This window comes from Amblyomma maculatum, chromosome 1, assembly GCF_055883805.1.
Source record: "Amblyomma maculatum isolate TAMU_Amacu chromosome 1, ASM5588380v1, whole genome shotgun sequence".
In the NCBI taxonomy this organism is placed as follows: Eukaryota; Metazoa; Arthropoda; class Arachnida; order Ixodida; family Ixodidae; genus Amblyomma; species Amblyomma maculatum.
In genome coordinates this window covers 266,372,339-266,390,846 of record NC_139344.1, presented here as the reverse complement: position 1 = coordinate 266,390,846, position 18,508 = coordinate 266,372,339, and the positions used below count along the sequence as shown (strand labels likewise).

Here is an 18,508-nt window from a genome sequence, read left to right as displayed (position 1 = left end):
ACCGTTGCCACGCTGACCTAAATCATCTTAACCATACAGCCGCTCGACGCTAGCGAGGTGCTTCGTACTTACCAAGAACGCTCATTTGCCGCTCGGTGTGAAGAATCCTCCGATTATGCTATGATGCTTCGAGCGGACTATTCGTACGCGGTTTGCGAGCGCTATTTATGAGCGAGAAAAATCGCCGTCAGCTTACTCGACTCAAAGTAGTTGTAAGCATCCGAAGCTTTGTAATTCTCGATGCGTTCCATGCATAATTTTCTGGGAGAAAACAGAAAATAGATGCCAACGTCGCTCATTTTCCTCGGCTGGCAGCAACGCTTCTCTTGTGCGCCTTGAACCCAATCCCCATCGGTACGGCGTGCGGGTCCGTACGCTGCACGCCGTGTACGTAGAGTTTTTCAGTGTATCGCTTCTGTTCTCATCGCTGAGGCTCACGAAATACTAGCACATGGTCACTTCGTCTGCCTAGAGGGCGCCTGCAAATCACAATAACACTGCCTTGACAAGCTCGGCCACAGTGCCCCGGCTAGCCACTGTACACTGGCCGCTGTCGTGCTTTTTGCCTACCGTGGGATGATGATGATGATGATAGTGTTAGCTAGTCCCTTTGTAACGGGTGGACACCAGATTGGTGTCCCAGCTAATAATAAAAAAAAAAAAGCCACACACACACACACACACAATTGTCTGAAGAGACATCAACATAAGAAGGTCACACGCAGCACTTCACCTGGACACACCCCACAACCGCGCCTACCCTCACCATACACTCACACCCGGCCCAAACTTCATCACAGTTGGCGAACTGCACTCCACCATTCGGCGAGCCTTCTCGTCGTCGCCGCAGTTGCTTTAAGCAATGCTTTGTCAGCGGCCGCGCTGTCTCCGGCGGCGCCGTCCACTGTTGCGGGTGGGGTTGAGGGGAAACCGAGCGCCTGTGGGAGTGTGGCGCCCTCTATGGCCGGCATGGAGAGACGAGGGCAGCGCAAGGCTAAATGCTCCACCGATTCGTCCTCAGTGCCGCACACCCTGCATAGAGTACACGACACAGCAGGATCGAAACGGCGCCGGTAGAGCAAAGTCCGCAAGGCACCAGCCCGCGCCTCAAAAAGGAGGCCGCTGCCTATGCTGTTGTCGTAGAATCGCACCGGGCCGATGCTCTGCTTGTGCTCCCGGTACAGCGCCAACGTGGACTTGGCTTCCATATCCCTGGCCCACCTGACCCCCTCAGCCTCCCCGACTCGCAGCCGCACTTCAGCAGCCCATTTGGATGGAGAGTCAGCCGCCATAGGGTGGGTGAAAAAGCCAAACTTCTTCTCAAGTTGGTAAACTCGCCTGGCCCAGTCCGTGCGAATGCAAGTGGCAGCCAAATACTCGAACACGCGCCTCGCCCAACGCTCCCGTGGCAAGAAGAGCAGTCGTCCGCGAAAGGCCAACTTGCTGGCCGCCTCCCGTGCCTCGAAGGTGGACCAGCCTACGTCACCCTGGATGGCCTCAATGGCAACCTGGCCATGGCAGCCAAGGGCAATGCGCCCAACCTCATGTTGTCGCCTCTCAAGCCATCCGCGCGTAACAGCCGACAGGCAAACCACAGAGTTGGCGAACGACAGTGCCGGCACGTGCACCAACTTCCAAAGGTCGCGCACCATCAAATAACGGCTGCAGCCCCACAGGCACCGGCGGCGGAGGATACACTGAGCCCGGAGAGCACTCTGGCGTAGCGCCGCTTCGTGCACAGAGTACATGTCCGCCCCGTCGGAGAGGTGTATTCCGAGGTATTTATATGCTGTGCAGGTGGTCAGATGGTGCCCGCCCAGCGTGATCTCGTCCTCGCCCGCGCGCTCACCAGCCAGCCGGACAACCGCCGTTTTCTTAGTGCTGAACCGCAGCCCCAGCACGGAGATTTCAGCGTGGCAGATATCGACGAGCCGCTGAAGGTCCCTCGCCGATTCTGCCATCACGACCAGGTCGTCGGCGAAAGCAAGTCCTGGCAGTCGGCAGCCCTCGTCGACTCCGCTTGTGCTGAGCCGCAGGCGAAATCCCAGGCTTGATGCAAGCAAGGCCCGCTCCACGCTTGACACATACACCAGGTACAAGAGCGGCGACAGTGGGCAGCCCTGCCGAAGGCCTTTCGTCACCACTATGCGCTCTGAATGCACATCACCAAAGCACACAGTGATGTAGTTCCGCCTGTAGAGGCGCCGGATGGTCAACACGAGTGTCCTTGGGAGACCGCGCGATAGCAGGCACGCAAACAAGGCCTCATGGGGCACGTTGTCATACGCTTTCTCGACGTCCATGAAGCAGCACAACAACGAGCGCCCCTCCTTCCGCGCGATTGCTGCGCACTGCGTGATGACAAATAAATTGTCATCTAACCGGCGGCCTGGCCGGAAGCCATTCTGCAGTTCGGTGAGCACACCGCAAGCCTCCACCCAGCCACTGAGCCACTCCTTTAGAACCCTGGCAAAGAGTCTGTACACGACACTGGTGACTGTAATCGGGCGGAAGTCCGGCAGGTTTCCTGTCACTTCTCTATTCTTTGGAATGAGAACGACTCGCCCCCGCCGCCATTCATCCGGGATTGGTGCTCCCTTGATAACAGCTGTCAAGAGGCCAGCGAGCTGTTCTCTTGACTCCGGGCCGAGGCTCTTCACCAAACGAGCCGGCACCTCATCAGGTCCCGGGGCTGTACGAGCACTTATGCGAGTGAGGGCGCGCTCCATGGTCTTGCTGGAGATCTCCCACCGCGGCTCCATCTCTCCCGGAGACCCCTCATCCATCGGCGAGGTTACGGTCTCCACTTCGGGCTCCTCACATGCCACCGTCTGTCCATACAAGGTGGCATAGTATGCCGTCAGGTACTCTTGCTGATTTTCAGCTGGCTGCCCTGTCGTCGCATCGATTATGGGGGGCAGCGGGGGATCCCGCCGGTCCATTGAACGCACATAGCCCCAAAATTTCTGCGCTGCCGTCTTGCCCTCCTCGCGCAGGGACCTCATGAGCCGAAGGTTGTGCTCTGCGAGTTTCGCCTGCACCAGTGTTTGCACCTTGTGCTTTAGGTGCAAGTAGTCTGCCCAAGCGGCCGCTATCACATCCGGAACACCTTCCTTAATCGTCATCCGGTGGTTGCGATTTGCTGCACGCCGCTCCCGCCACGCCACTTCCACCTCTCGGTCCCACCACGGATTCCTCCTCCTACGAGGACGTGAGCTTTCACGAACCATGTGGTCCAGAATTGTTGCATGTAGCGCAGACATGTACTGGTCGTAGGTCCGCGCCTCCATTCTCCCCGGGGACGCCTCGAACTCGTCGACCACTCGCTCAGTCGCCTGACATGGAAGGTACGCGCCCGCCCGATGGGGGGTACGTAAGCTGGTTCCATCTTTCTTGCGGTAGCTGCCAAAGACGAGTCGTAACCGGTTGTGGTCGCTTCCGAGGCTGAAAAGACCCCCCTCGTCGACTGCTATCTCCCGCAGTGCAAGCATAAGGCTGGACGAAACCAACGCGTAGTCAATAGTTGTTGAACTACCACGCGCGCACCATGTTGCCTGCCCCTCACATCGTGGCTCAAGGTTGGCGACCGTCAGGTCGAACTGGTCGAACTCCTCAGCCAGCTGCAGGAGTTCAGTTCAGGAGAGCAGCGCCACCTCGATCGCCTTGTTTGTTTACAAACATGAAGGATGGCTGGTCGTCGTCGTACTTCATGGTGAGAGCCGTGGGAGCTGTGTCGCCGTACCAGCCGTGCGCTCTCGTGTTGTACGGTACGTAAGCAATTTTTTCTATTCTTTGGATATTTCAGTATGCATGTATTGAGTCATTGCCCGCTGTCTGGAGTTCTACATTTAGTTTTCAACTTCCCTGCGCCCGAATGTTCTGTTGACGACAATGAGCCTGCCTGGCCGGCAGTGGGCCCGAACGCCCCAAAGGTGTATTATCGAAAGTTTCAATCGAAAGCTAAACGCAGTTCGACACTAAGGAACATGCGGTTAAATACCGTTTATTAGGCCAACCGCGCGAAAATCTCAGTCATGTAAAGCACGCCTAACTATCAGTCTTGCGTGCGCTTGAAAAGGGCGGGAAACTTGGGCAAACTTTCCGCAGCAGTCTGGGTGAATAGTTAATGAACGTCTCTGAGCTGATAGAGGGACTTTAGGAGATACTAGGACATGACAAAACAACGCGTAGAAGCAGTAAAGGCGAGGATCACACAGGCCTGTGTGGGAAGCTTTTGTTTCTATGCACCACGATGTACTATCATTTTGTGTGGCCCTCGTTGCTATGACGCGGTGTAGAATAATGATTTCATACCTCATTTTATGACTGCGCACTGTCAAATGTATGCAGGGCCGCTTTCTAATTACGGTGAGGTAAGCGATTTCGCCTTGTGTTTAAAGTGCATCAACATGTACATACGTGTCTTAAATTCAATTTGTTTTGTGTGTGTAAAGATCGCTTATAAGCTGATGTCTAATATTTGGTACGCAGGGACCTTCCTCATATGTGTTTTGGAGTCTAGCATGTGCTTGCTGATTGCTGAGGCTGAACAAATGGGACTGAAAGGTGGAGGCAGCATATGCCCTAACGCCACAAGGTGAGCCCTACTTAATTTCAAAACAATTGCTGTGCCACCGCGACTGGTCATTTGTTTTACATGGGGAACATGCTTGGGCACAGGTCACCAGTTTGCATAGAGTTCATGAATGAATCAAACAAGCAAGCATTCCTGCAGCTGCAGTGTCCAGCTTGTAGTTTGCAGCCTTTCTTTCTCAGCTGCAATTAATGCATTGCAAACAGTGTGCAATGTAACAGTTGATTCAGTCTAAGAAAACCAGACTAGCTCCGAAAACAAATGTTTGCACGAGATGGAAGATCAAACCACGCTATATTGTCTTCTCAATTTGCTGTGAGAAACTAGCAAAGCTGCCTTTTTTAACAAATGATATTCCTGCACAGATTGGTTGTGTCGCTTTTTTGTGCGTGTAGCAAAGTTGCTGCAAGAACTTTATAGCTTTGGAAACCACTGTGAAAGATAAAATGAGTGGCATCAATGGCTTGCAAGACAAGCAGCACAGAATGTACACCCTGCCAATTCTTTAACAGTACCGCACAAGCGTCGACTGTCCGAGCAGAAGCAAAGCGGAAATTAAGAGAGGGAACAAGCAGGGAAGCGTAGCCATGCTGCTTCAGCGAGTTTTGTCTGCTGGGCTGTTCTGCTCCGTTGGCAGCAACCCCTTGAATCAAGTTTCATATCGGAATTCTGGGAACGCTGTGCTATGTGCGTGTGGCTTCAATCTGTGCAAACTTGTAATGTTCCAAATATTACACTTGTCCCTGGTTCTATTTGCGGATACTGTCAAGGTTTTTTTTTTTTTTTTTTTTTTTTTTTTTTTTTTTTTTTTTTTTTTTAAGCAATGAAAGTACCGATACAACAATTTTTCAAGTATAGATGGCAAGAGTTATGGGGCAGATCAAAGCAGCGTAGCAAACGAGGTTCACTGCTGCAGCAAGAATTGTCAGCACGCCCTCGCACTCTATTGCTTTGTCATCTCCTGCATCTTCCGGCGCTTCTGTGCCAGGCAGTCGACGGTCGCGTGGTACTGTTAAAAAATTGGCGAGGTGTACACTGCCTACGGTGGTGCCCGTTTCGTAGCAGAGGCAATGCCTGTCTAAAGTATATCCTCTTCACTTGACGAGCAAAGAAGCATTCTAGTTTCCCTTGCTGAGAATCGGGAATGCAGCCCCTCCACTCCATCCACTATCTTCTACCTAACGTCGAACACTTTCTTTCCGCTCATCAGAGATTATCTTTTCATGCCAGGGGCCTTGGCGCACGGCCCGCGGAGCTGCGTGATGCAGTCCGCCAGCTCAAAATTTTCAGCTGACGTTTTGAAAGCATTACCACCAGCCCTAATTTCCTACTAAAATAAACTCAGGCTTTGTACCAGTTAGTACGCATTCATTTTTGAAAAGGCGTTGACCACTTAATCTGCATGAACTTTCATTTGACATCACTATGCCTTCAAAAGCAAGGAGTCAGACATCCTGCCTTCTCTTTTATTTCCAAGTGTGCTTCTTTTTTTTTTTTTCTTGAGGATTATAAGTGTGGTATTTATTAACAGGTGTACCATTTCAGTACCTCTCTCCGAGCGATCCTAAAGCTGCTTTTGTCTGGCATTCAAGTGGAAAGGAGCACACATTGCTTTTCTCTTGCAATAATAGGAGGGCTTGGTCTGGCAAAAAGAAGTTTTGCTTATTTTTGTTCATTTTATTGTTATTATTGTACTTTGTTTCTTGTTGTTTTGTTATTTTCTGGCTCCTGGGTCATGAGAGAAAAAGCTTTCTCAATGCAGCCCACGTAGCAATATGAGTTTGAGACCCCCTGCTCTATGCCCATAATGGTGTGGCAATCAATGGATAATTCGTATTGAGTTTGTCTGAAAGGTAATCGTTTAGCAAAAAGCTACCATATGCCACTGGTCGGCCCGGACCCACAACCTCCGCATCATGGTGTTAGAATAGAAGAGTGTGAATGGGCTGCTCCGCACTGAACAGTAAGTGGCGATACCAATGCTCTGATTTCCGTAGGCTGCTGGGAGACTGCGTTGACTGTTGGTGGCCGCGGGTTCGCTGGGTGCCACAAGGATTGCCAGTCAGTTCTCAACTTGCATCGGTGCGCATTTTGTTTTTCTCGCTGACGCCCCCGCTCCACGCCTTTCTTCGATCATGGTATATCCTAAGTTGTAATGTGGAAAAAAAAGCATTGTTCCCCGCTGTAATACAGGCTACATATTCTGCAATGAAAAATGTCAGCTTTTTCGGCGCGAAAAAATGTCGAACAACTTCAGCTATGGTGGCCGGCATACCAGGAAAGGACCGTGCTATACAGCCACTGTTTGTGAGGGGCACTTGGAGCCCAGGTTTGTGTCCAAAACATGAACGACAGAGTTAAATGGGCATGTGCTGCAAAGCGTTGCTAGCAAAGGAAGCGGTCCCCACGATATTCTCTGCCTGCCTTGCCTACCTTTCAGACATCGAAAAGTAGAAAGCGACCCACTGAAAGGCAGCCCCAGGAACCTAAAAAATAGAAGATCATCAAACCTTATGTAGAAGCGTCAAGTGAAGGTAGCACGCGCTTCACACATTGTGTGGGCAAGGACAGGCCCAAAAGCTGGGTGTAGCTCAAACCACGGGCCGTCTGGGCCAACACATGAACATTTTTGCTGGACTCGGGGTGGGCTTAAACGTACGGGTCTGAGCTGGATTCGGGCTTGTACACATAGGGCCGATGTCCTTTATAGTCACTTTGTCAGAGTGAAATACACATTCTCGGCGTAGCTGCAGCGAAATGGATGAAATAACCATGGTACGCTCCGAGAAAGAAGTTTAGTCTTCTTGGCTTATTTATTTACTTATTACAGCACCGCGGTGGCTTAGTCATTAAAGCTCTCGAGTACTGAGCTGGGATACCCTAGTCTGATCCTCATTGGGAAACAGCATTTTGGTCGAAGCTGAAAGCATTGCAGGCATATACTTAACGATGGCAGTTTCATTGAAGAATCCCAGGTGGCCGAAGTGATCCGGACGCCTCTGCTACAGCGTCCTCTCACTTTGAACCGGTTTGGGACCATTGCTCCAGAGACATAGCCCTTTTGTTGTTTTTTTTGGTGTCATGTACACTTTTTTTTTTTTTTTCTCCACGTGAGAAAATTCAAAACCAAATGTGGGTATGGTTTTCATTTTAATCTGTTGATTGGAACGTCTCATAACTGAAATAGCCGCAAAGGCTTGATAGAGTTTAGAAATCTCCTTGATGATGTAATAAGATAAATCTTGAATGAGCAATTTTTAAATCGAGTCAACCAGAGTCGTAAACAAGTAGGCGCGCACCGGCCACATTGAACGATATGAACGAATATATGAAATTACTCCCCTCGGTTACTAAAGAGCAGCAGTCAGACACCGCTCTTGCATGTTTTAAAGCGTAAAATGCCATGTGCAGGTTACGCTGGTGTGGTGCAGCGTGAAGTTCACCTAATAAATTAGAGTAGCGCCAGGTGAGGCTGTTTCAGCTATCAGCGAGCACAGACAGTCTGGTCTGCGATAAGGCACTTCCACATATGGTCAGTTTTATACAGTCGTGCCTCGTTAACATGGACACTTTGGTTTCCGACCAAAACTGTCCATAAAGCGAGTCATTCATGATAACGAGTCATGAATAAAACGAAAAGAATTTTATTGAGAAAAAAGAATTGTAATTAATGACTTCTTTTGTAGATAACGGTGTGCACTTGACTCAAAATTTGACAGAACACGGGCAATTTTGAGCGCATTATCCTTATCATAGACCCTTTGCAAAACTCTGGAAGTCAGCTTCTCTGCACAGCAAAATACCCTTCACCATGGCGGCCAAACCTGTTTTGGGGGCAGAAGTTTGGTGCAGCACAGAATATTTCCGTGCCAAGCCTGATGTCATGCATGCAGCTGGGGGGCAGAATTCCTTCGCTTTTGAAAACGAGGAGGAAGCACACGGTGATATGAATGGCACTTGCCAGGAACTGGCTTCCCCGATGATCCCTTAATAGTACCATAATTGCGGCAACAACAGGCAGAGTGGTGCAGAAAATGAAAGGGGCCATTATTGTCACAATAGATGTCTCCTGCACTGCACCCAACTTCGGATCTCAAAACAGGTTTGACCGTCATGGTGCAGGGGTTCTTGCTGTGCAGAGAAGCTGACTTCCAGAGTTCTGCAGAGGGTCTATTGTTGTCTTCGAAAACTGGTAGTGGAGTCTGAAGCGACTCGACTCGCGTACACGTGATGGTGGGCTTTGTGTTGGTTGAACTTTCGAGCATGAATCGGCGTCCGATTCTCTACTCACCATCACTTTCAAAATGGCCTCGGCACTGAGCAAAGTAGCCGCTAAGTAGCTGCTTGAGATTCTTCTGAGGCGAGGAAACAGTCGAGCTGTCGATACTACTCCCTCACGGCTTGGATTGACTGAGATGGCTTTTGCTGCTTGTGTTCACAGATTGCTTGCTTCGCGCCGACGTTCAGCTCTGTTCTTTTGCGTTTAATTCCCACCATGCCAAAATCCAGACTCCAGTTGAGGGTTACAGGCTCCTGATGCTTTGCACTTTCTTGCTTAGTTAACCTTTCTGCCTTTCCGTTCTTCTGATTCTTTCTTTTTTGCCTTGTACTGTTTCCGTAAGGAAGCGAGAGAGTCAAATTGGCAAGCTGCTATGCGGAGGCTATAGAACATCCCATCTTCTTGGCGCCGTTTCTATGTGTTCGTGTAAGACAAACACTGCAAGCTGAAGTACAGTTTAGAACGATGATTAGCCGACTATGAAGAGCTCAGGCCTTGTCAAGGCCGCATCGTTGACTTAAAGCGAAGCCAACATGCGGACCTGCCTCAGGTGCAAAATGTGGCAGTTCGGCAGCGCAACAGGGACGAAAACCAGGAGCCTGAGAGGGAACCACGCCCAGGACGGGACGCCCGGTCTCGGTTGCGTGCTCATACATCGCCTTTCTTTTGTTGCCCTACTTTGTGAGTGTGAACTCTCACCGAAAAGCGTTAACGGCTTCATGGAACACATACTGTGCTTTAGCAAAGAAAACTTCATTTCCCACCACCACTGTATGCACTTTTCTTTCTTCCTGTCATTTCTTTCTTACGCTTTTACTGGCCTCTCTGTTCACGTCCAGCAGAATTTATTGCAACCACATGTTGCTGTTTTCCCGACTGTGGCGGCACTGCCGCTGCACCCAGAAATTTCCTGGTTCTCCCCTTTCAGGGTCTTTCTTATGCCAACCCTCAGTTTGCTGTGTAAGTTCCTCTCCGCTCTTGCGCCCCCCCCCCTCCTTCTAAAACGGCGACACGCTCGCTTTTATTCTTTCCAACCCCACAGGACTCGTTCAGGCATCCGGTCGTATCGGCTGTCACGTAGGTTCGCGGGCGGCGTGCCCTTATTTAACTTGCGTTTGGACTCTTCTGCTTTTTTTTCAAGCACTGTCCATATTACAGAGACAAAAATACATGGGCCCAAGTGGGCCGTGGACATTCTTCCCCTGTCCATTGTCCAGACAGCGAGTTTCCATATTAACAAGGAATAACTACACTGAAAAAGTTTTGTCCCTAGAAAAACTGTCCATAATTCGGGTCGTCCATATTAGAGGGGGAACGACTGTATACCACTGGAGGCTAGGAACTGGAAACCTTATACAAACCACTGGGAAGGGCCAACATTCGAACGCTTGATGAGGTACAATCTTTTTCAAGGTTGGCGTTCAACACTCATGACGCCTCAGCCAGAACACGTGCCGGCCCTGGCGGCGGTGCTGTTGTGAGCTATGATATAACGGCACCTCTCGCACACCACAGGGCGGGCACGCCGCCTGAGCTTCTTGTCTTTCTTCTACCGCCGTCGCCTCTAGTTCAAGATACATTAATTCGAGAAGAATATTGGCTTTCTCTTTCTTTGATGGAGGTGGTACAGCTACGCTTGACGAACGGCATTTTTGGCATGGCGTGAAGGCTACATACACACGCTATTGGCTACTTTGCATTTCCTCGCAATTTTAATCAGTTATATTTTGCTGCACGCAGTGTCTAAATATTAAAGCATCCTCGCAAGAAGTCCGATGACATAATTTTTTTTTTCTTTCTAATTGAATGTGATTTCACGAATTGAAATCATGACCAAACTGGTTGCTTTTAAGGGGGACATGGCTCCTAAAGCTATTTTTCCAACGTTTTTCAACAAATTTGATAAAACCTGGTATTCTGATTTAATTTCTTGCCCTGATTTCAAATATGTAATTATGTTTCCAATTGGCCAATTAGTTCAAAAGATAAATGAAATTGTTCATGAAAAAATAACCGCACTACAAAAAATTCACATGAATACTTTGCTAGGTATTAGAAAGCATAACGAATATAATGTTAGGTGCACTTTTGTATAACAAATATTAGCGATGTTATAGCAGTTCAAAGTTCACTGTTCCAAATGTGAGTGCCTTCCTGTCTTATTTAGAGCAAAATTGAAAACTTTGAACTGCTATAACATCGCTAATATTTGTTTAAAAAAATGCTCCTAACATTGTATTCATTACGCTTTCTAGTACCTAGCAGAGTGTCCATGTGAATTTTTTGTAGTGCTGTTATTTTTCCATTCTGCAAATTATGAACAATAATTTTCATTATCTCTTGAACTAATTGGCCAGCTGGAAAAATGGTTACATGTTTGAAATCAGTGCAATAAACTGAATCAGAATGCCAGGATTTATCAAATTTGGTCAAAAATTGGAAAATAATTTAAGAGCCATGTCCCCCCTTAAGCAGAAGCGAAGTGCAATACAGCTGACATATTTCGCGGTGTGTTTGGAGACTGTAAACGGCCTAAACTAATATATTCTTTTTCAGCGAATTTCTAACAGTTTAGAGTTGTCGTGGGAAGACGAAAGAGTCACACTGGCCGTACTGCCCGAATCCGTGAGTCTCACTGCCTGTTGGAGGTTGGGCACACTACGAGCAGCGGCGCGGCTCGTTCATACACAACCCTTCAGACACCACGCTTCACATCATGTTCTACTTAGCACTTGCTGTATTTCATTTTAAACCAGCCAAAAAACTAGACAGAGAATAGAAGTGAACGAGATGAGGCTGGTTTCTCTGTGTCTAGTCTTTTGGCTGGCTTAAAATGAATGATTACCAACTCGCCCAGTCGTTAACCTTGTTGCTGTATTTACAGGGCATTCCCACGTCTGCTGCTGAGGTTTAGTTGAGCACTGGTGAACGCTGTATATGTTGGGATACATGCAACATGAATAGCTTGAAAGTAAAAGATTGCACAGCCATCATTGTAGCTAGTTTGTAAAGCATGGGATGCATAATGTGCAGGTCTCATACCTCAATGGTGGCATGTTTCTTGTTTTAGTTTTTCTGGTTTGCAATGAGTTATTTTTCATTTGACAGTAGATACACTGTTAATCACCGTTCATCACCAATGCAATTTTTTTTTTATTAGTTAATTATATGCTTTCCTCAATTTCATTCTGTTGGTTTGCATACCTGTGTTGTAACAGGGCCTTTATATATTTTTTCTTTTCTGCTAAATAGAAGAGCATGAGCCTCTCATAGCCTGTGTTGCTTTGGGACTTTAAATCCCATAAGCCAGACCAGCATGAGCCTCGTTTCTGGCAGTCGTAGATCTATTTCATTGAACCTCTTTGTTAATAATAAGCTTGCCAAACATACGTCAGACAGAAACATACAGTATTATGGGTGTGACACCATGAAGGTGTCAATCATTAGAAATGTCACAAGTGTTGGGCAGGCATGGAGGGCCCATCATTAACGTGTTAAAATTAAGGAAGCTCCGGTGTCACTCAGGCGAAAACGTGAGAAGCCACTGACAGAAGGCCATGGAGTAGGGCATCTGAAGGAGGAAAGGGCTACCCTTGAGTGCAATCTATCCTCACTAAAGGGATTACTGACCAGTGCCTTGGAAATTTTATCAGAACAGGCATGAATAAAATAAATTATATGCACAAGATAGGGAGTGGAAATGTACTGCTTATTGATGTGAACTCCGAACTAGTCCAGTGGTGCTTGAGCACATCATAGTGGTATAGTCCACATTTCTCAGGCTAAAATAGTCATGTTTTAGTCAAACTTATCGTTCGGGCATCAAGTATGGAAACAAGCATTGCATTTTCTGCTAGTTTGTTCCAAATTGTTGCTAAGGTCATTTGTGTTATTTTAAACATCTGTACATGTTTTGGCTGTTAGTCTTGTATTTTCAGCAATGCATTGATCTTTGAATAAAAAGGAATCAAATAGGTTATTTTGGTATGTCAGGTATAAAATATTCAGCTAATAAAATCATTTGACTTTAGAAGCGTGCTCCAAAACAATTTGAATGCTTCAAAACTTCCGTTTTATAGCTTCAAAGTGCTCGAGCCTGCTTCCACCTTTCCAAGTTGGTTTGTGGTTCAGGTCATTATTGACAGTTCTGCATGACTAAATTGATGTCTTCAGATTGGAGTTTTGGGGAGGGTTGCATCCATTGGGAAGAGTGAAAAATGCTGGCTGAAGATAAGGAACGCAGCATTATGAAAATTCCGATTGCTATTGGGCAGCCATCTCGTGGATGATGGCACTTGAAAGCGTTTTGACTGGAGGTACCCGCACTGCTTGGGCTAGGCCAGTGCAGCACTTCATCTTACAGGAGCATATGCACCTAATCTTGGTCGCATTTTGCTTGTTAACGACATGCAAGGCATTGCTCTGTACAGATCATCACCTGATTTTTATCTTCAACAGCTAAATAATTTGTTGTTGATTTTTGTCTTATCTGTTTCAGGGTGTCTATACTCCATTAACACACTGAATGTTAGTAGTGCTGCTACTGCACTTAAAGTCAGGTGTTGGTCTCTGTTTTTAATATTTTTTAGCTGCTTTGAGAAGTAAGATGCTCATGGACAGCCTCCTTAACAACATGAACTGGTGTATTTGTAATGAGGACCGCATATCAAAGACAGCCAGAAATTTTATGATGCTGGCATTGTAGCAACTGTTGTGGTGCTGCAGTTCGATGAGGGATTTGGCCATCTTGTGGTTGTTGCCTGTTTGCTGTGGCCACCCTCAAAGTAAATAGCTGTGGTCCTGTCACATAGTTTGAGAACTTCTTGTTACTTGTATGGAAACTACTGTTTGGCACAAAATGACTTGTGGCTGCCATCATGTGCACTATAGACATTTGGGTGGAACAGTTCCTCATTCTTTTTCACAGCCCATAGGAAGGATTTCGCAAGTTTAGAAAATGAAAAGTCCACAGCTGAATTAGTCACGATTCTAGAATCATGCTGTGTAGTCGACAAACGCTACAATCCGAGAGCAACGCATGTTGTCTAATGAACAGTGCAAGCGAAACTTCTTGGATGCAGCAGCAAATGAAAATGTGCACACCTGGCTTTCAAGATGTCTCAACGTTTATTTATATGCTTCACAACCTACCAAAGCCCGCACGCTTGCGTTATACCAAAGTACAATCAGCTGTTTGTTCTGATGTCTGCGGCCAGTGTTGATAACTTCATATCAGTTCTTTACCACCCACGGTGTCCATTTCTGCTGTGCATGTGCACTGCAGTGATACATTGTCGCACGCATGCAGAGAGTACTAGTACTGGCCTTACTTAGGGTAACCTTTTCGCTGTTTTGGCTTTTCTCATTCTTGAGCTATGCTACATGATGCACACTTTTCTTTTGGTCTGGTTCCTTTGACGAGTCATGAATTCAGCATTTGTGCTTCTTTCCTTTTTGAGGGTGTAGTGACCATATGCAAATCCACTATTAGAATATATGAGCTGCTGCATAGTCCTGTTATCTTTTTATTTAAATTTGGTACGTCTCTGAATTTCTCTGAGTGTTTTGTTATTGTTCTGAGTTTGCATACTTTTGTTTTTTCTCCCCATGACAGCCGATCCTGCACGTGACTGATGCTAGTCGAGAGATGACAACAGCTGCCCACCTTTCAAAGCATGGCATTCCCTGGTCCAAGTTGACTGCTCCCTGTGCTACTTGCTCAACAGTGTACTCACAAGTCTGCACTTCACTTACACACATTGGCCATAGCTTCTGTGTCCAAATAAAGTATTCCTACCTATGTGCCTTTTCATTCATTAATAACGCATGATCGGAGTAATAAACACTCCAGTGCCAAAACACCATGTTGACACACACATTTATGTTTAGACTGCCTACCTTCTGCATTACTTCCCTTTTGTAGCCGACCTAGAAAGGTATTTACTGTATGTGTCATAGAACCACATGTATTTCTGTTATTCCTTTTGAGACAGGAAATAATCTGCAAAACCAGTGAAGTAAGAAAAGTTCACAGATATATTTCGTAGACAATTTTTAGAAGTAAGCCCAATGAAGATGTTTCGAACTGCAGACAGGGACTGATGATAAAATGGCAAAGTGGGTGGTGTTTGTTGAATTGCATAAGATTGGTTTAATTCAGTATTTTGCAAACGAGCAGCAACTTTCTTAATTGCAATGCTTACTTACACCCATACTGTCACCTCATGTAATGCTCAAACATTTGGCAGTGCTAATCACTTTACTAAAAAGTGCTAATCACTTTACTAAAATATTGCAATCTTGGCCCTTCAAAGTGAATTGTGTTCAATAGCGAGGTGACATGCTTGTAGCAATGAGATTCTAACCTTGGATACCCTCTCAATACGCTATTGCTGTGCCTCTATGCTACTGGGACGGTGAGGCAGCATACTAAAAGGGCATAAACAAAAGCGTGTGCAGTAATTCTTGCCATGTAACAATAGTCAGAGCCCTCGCCTAATTTAATGTGACTGCATTAATGGCCATATTTACTAAAAAAGTTAATTTGAGCGAGAAGGATGACTAGCAGATGGTATGACCGGATGGATTGGTCTGGGTGATGGGACCATGGTGTGGTCCAGCTGCCTACCCAAGCAGCTCATTTCACGAGAAAAACTCATTGCCTTTCAGAATCCCAAGTCAGATGTGCGAGTTGCGAGTTCATTTACATCATGTGGTAATTAGTAAACTTACAAATTTGTATCTGTGACAAAAGCGCAAACTAGGATTGGTGAATCAACAAGTAGCCAACTAAATGTACAGGGATGAGGATACAGTAGTCTTAAATGCTACGGCATGTTTTCCTTAACAGCGGTGCAGAATTGCCCCCAAAATATTTGTTTCATTTGCTCAATTTAGGTGTATTTCTGTTTCTGGTATAACCTTTCCCACACCTATAACCTTTAGGCACAGTAATTGTAAGTAAAATCAGCAATTAAAAAAATAGCATTGTCATTGTCAAGATGACAGCATTCCAAAAAATTGAGAAATAGTAATTACGGTACGTATAACAGCAAAAGTTGCTACACTGTACCATCAGCATACACGTGTGATCCCAGCCATTTTTGAAACCATAAATGCAGTATTAACTTCAGTAGTTTATCAATTCAGTTTCAGACTATCCTCATGTTTGACAAGATTTTAATGATAAAACCTTCAGCTTAATGCCTCTTGTAGCCTGAGTATTCTGAAGCAGAGCATTGTTTCCTTACTTAATTGCTTGGCACACTTTCCAATTTTTCAGTGAGAAATTTTCTTAGCCTAAAAAAGTGAAAAATGTGGCAGTACTCTGTCAGGGACAACGCAAGCTTTTGGAAAAGGGAAATAGAGTAGATGTCTCTAAGTGGACACCCCATGTGCACTGTGAATGAAACTAATGAGCAAAAAAAAAAGCATATGCTTTCAAGCAAAGTATTGCAATGCTTAATATTACATAGAATTCCTCCTGTCAAACATAGCTTTCATATTTCAAGCTGCCAGTTTCCATCATGCAAGGACGACATCTGCTAGTTTCTATACAGCGCCTTTGTGCTTTCGCACTGAAGCCACGTTTTGCGAGAGGGTACCTTTCTAAGTGGACTCAGCTAGGCTTAACCTGATTTCCACGAAATATATATGGAAGGGTGCTTAAACCAGATGCTATCAGGCTTTACGTATACCTGCAGGTAAGGGCTCTGCCAACTACTACATTTAATAAAGAAAATTTGATATATCTAGTTGTGACTTAGTGTTTGTCATATATACTCCCTCAAGCACAATTAATAGTGTTCTGATCGAGCTGCTTGGTTGATACTAAAAATAAAAACGCAGCACTGACACCAAACATGGACGGGTTATATACTGCTCAATTAAAACGCTTGGAGAGAGTGCAACGTAAGTCAACTTAATCGCTTTCACTTCTTTCTTGTCGACTGCGGCATAAAGTATCGGCAGCACTTGTGCAGTGCTCACCTTTACAAACCAAGCATGCAATGCATCTGGTCATCGACTCGCAGCTGTCGGCCGGCGCATCGTCGCCGTCGATTCTCCCAGCGACGCCACGCCCTCCGCGGCACGGATTCAACCCTCTTTCCATGCAGTTTGGTTGCTAATGGCCATCAATTTTCGCTGATTATTGCACTAAGCAGGTAAGCCCAGCTCTACTGATTGAGCACATAAATAAAATATTTTATCGAGTTTAGTTTACAGCGCAGCCCTATGTCAGTCGCGTAACCGGCGAAGCGAATAAAGAGCGCATCAGAGGAAGAAAGTTCGGCGATGCACTCTGATGCATATCTTACGCACTGGATTTGTTAGAGACGACCATGGAATAATTTGAACAAATTGTTCGATACACACGGTCATTTGGCTGCTGGATATACCATTGCTTGTCAATCCGGCCGCGCAAAATACATAGTAAAAAATTTACTTCTTTTTCCACATTCTATGTTCACAACAAACATATGCATAACCACGCACTGAGATCAAGCGCCACATGAAAATTCGCGCTTCCACTTCAGTTCAAATAATAGCAACTCGATCAGGCTATGAGATACGCCGTATACAGTGGAGGGCTCCGTGAATTTCGACCACGTAGCTGCAGGTTTTTACCATGTAAGCTGGGCACCTTGTTAGTTTTCGCTCCCATCGAAAAGCAGTCACCCCAGACAGGATTGAATCCCACACCCTTGGACACAGAAGTCGAGTACGCCAACTGCACCAGCACAGCGGGAAAGGGGTTGGGGGGGATACTGCAGAAGACATTGTTGCGTTGTCGGGTGCTTGGTTTTGCCCGCGGCTGCCACGTTTTTGTGACATGGCCAAGCAGTCCCGTTCCACCTAGCTTCCACTGGGCCATTGCAATTCAATCTCAACCTCCTATAAAATCGAAACCATGCAATTCCTGGCACGAAGTCACCTCCTGGTCGAATTAGCATGGCTTACCCTGCGCCGCCAGACAGTTCGCTTATACACGCTGGCCAACAAAGACGTACGGGATCTGTTGGCTCTTAATTGATCACAACGGTGCACTGCAATGCCGATCGACGCCACGTACACGCTTACGGGCAGCATGCAATTCGATCGTTGCAGCCTCCGCTGCTGGTTACGTGGTTGCGATTCGTGAAAAAGAAACTATGCCGGGACTGCGGGCATTGCAAAATTAACATGCAGTTTCACGAGTTGGTTCGGCTGGAGGCTTTGCCCGCGTATGCGGTGCGATTTCTGTGGTGGTGTGGAGCAGGCAATAGGTAACACGCGGTAACAATTAATTAAGCAGGCGCTGGTGTATAACTGACAATACTTTTTAACTAATCATGCGCACTAGCATCTCATTCACTAACAGCTATAGGTTTGTATAGCTGAAGTCGCAATTATAATATCTGTATCACTGTTTCAATTTTTGGAAACACCGTTATCGTCCCCGCTTTTAATACATGAATTTAGGCCGCGCATGGCAGAAAACGAAACTTCTCGGTCGAGGATAATTTAGTGCGCGCGGCATATATATGTACGGGTGTACGTTCTACGATCGCTTCGCTAGCCATTTCTCCCGGGCGCTCACGAACATTATGAAAGGAGTGACACCCGCGGCGGTGCGTGGCGCGTATTGAATCGTA

At 46.5% G+C, this 18,508-nt stretch overlaps 1 protein-coding gene across 1 annotated transcript; it reads left to right on the top strand.

Annotated features, from left to right (window-relative positions):
* Positions 1-3,419: 3,419 nt before the first annotated feature.
* Positions 3,420-14,703, top strand: LOC146206462 (uncharacterized). Its single transcript, XM_084609403.1, has 4 exons — positions 3,420-3,767; positions 4,492-4,597; positions 6,592-6,676; positions 14,488-14,703. Exons 1-4 carry the CDS (start codon positions 3,548-3,550, stop codon positions 14,701-14,703), a joined length of 627 nt encoding a protein of 208 aa, XP_084465529.1. The 5' UTR covers positions 3,420-3,547.
* The last annotated feature ends 3,805 nt before the right edge of the window (positions 14,704-18,508 follow it).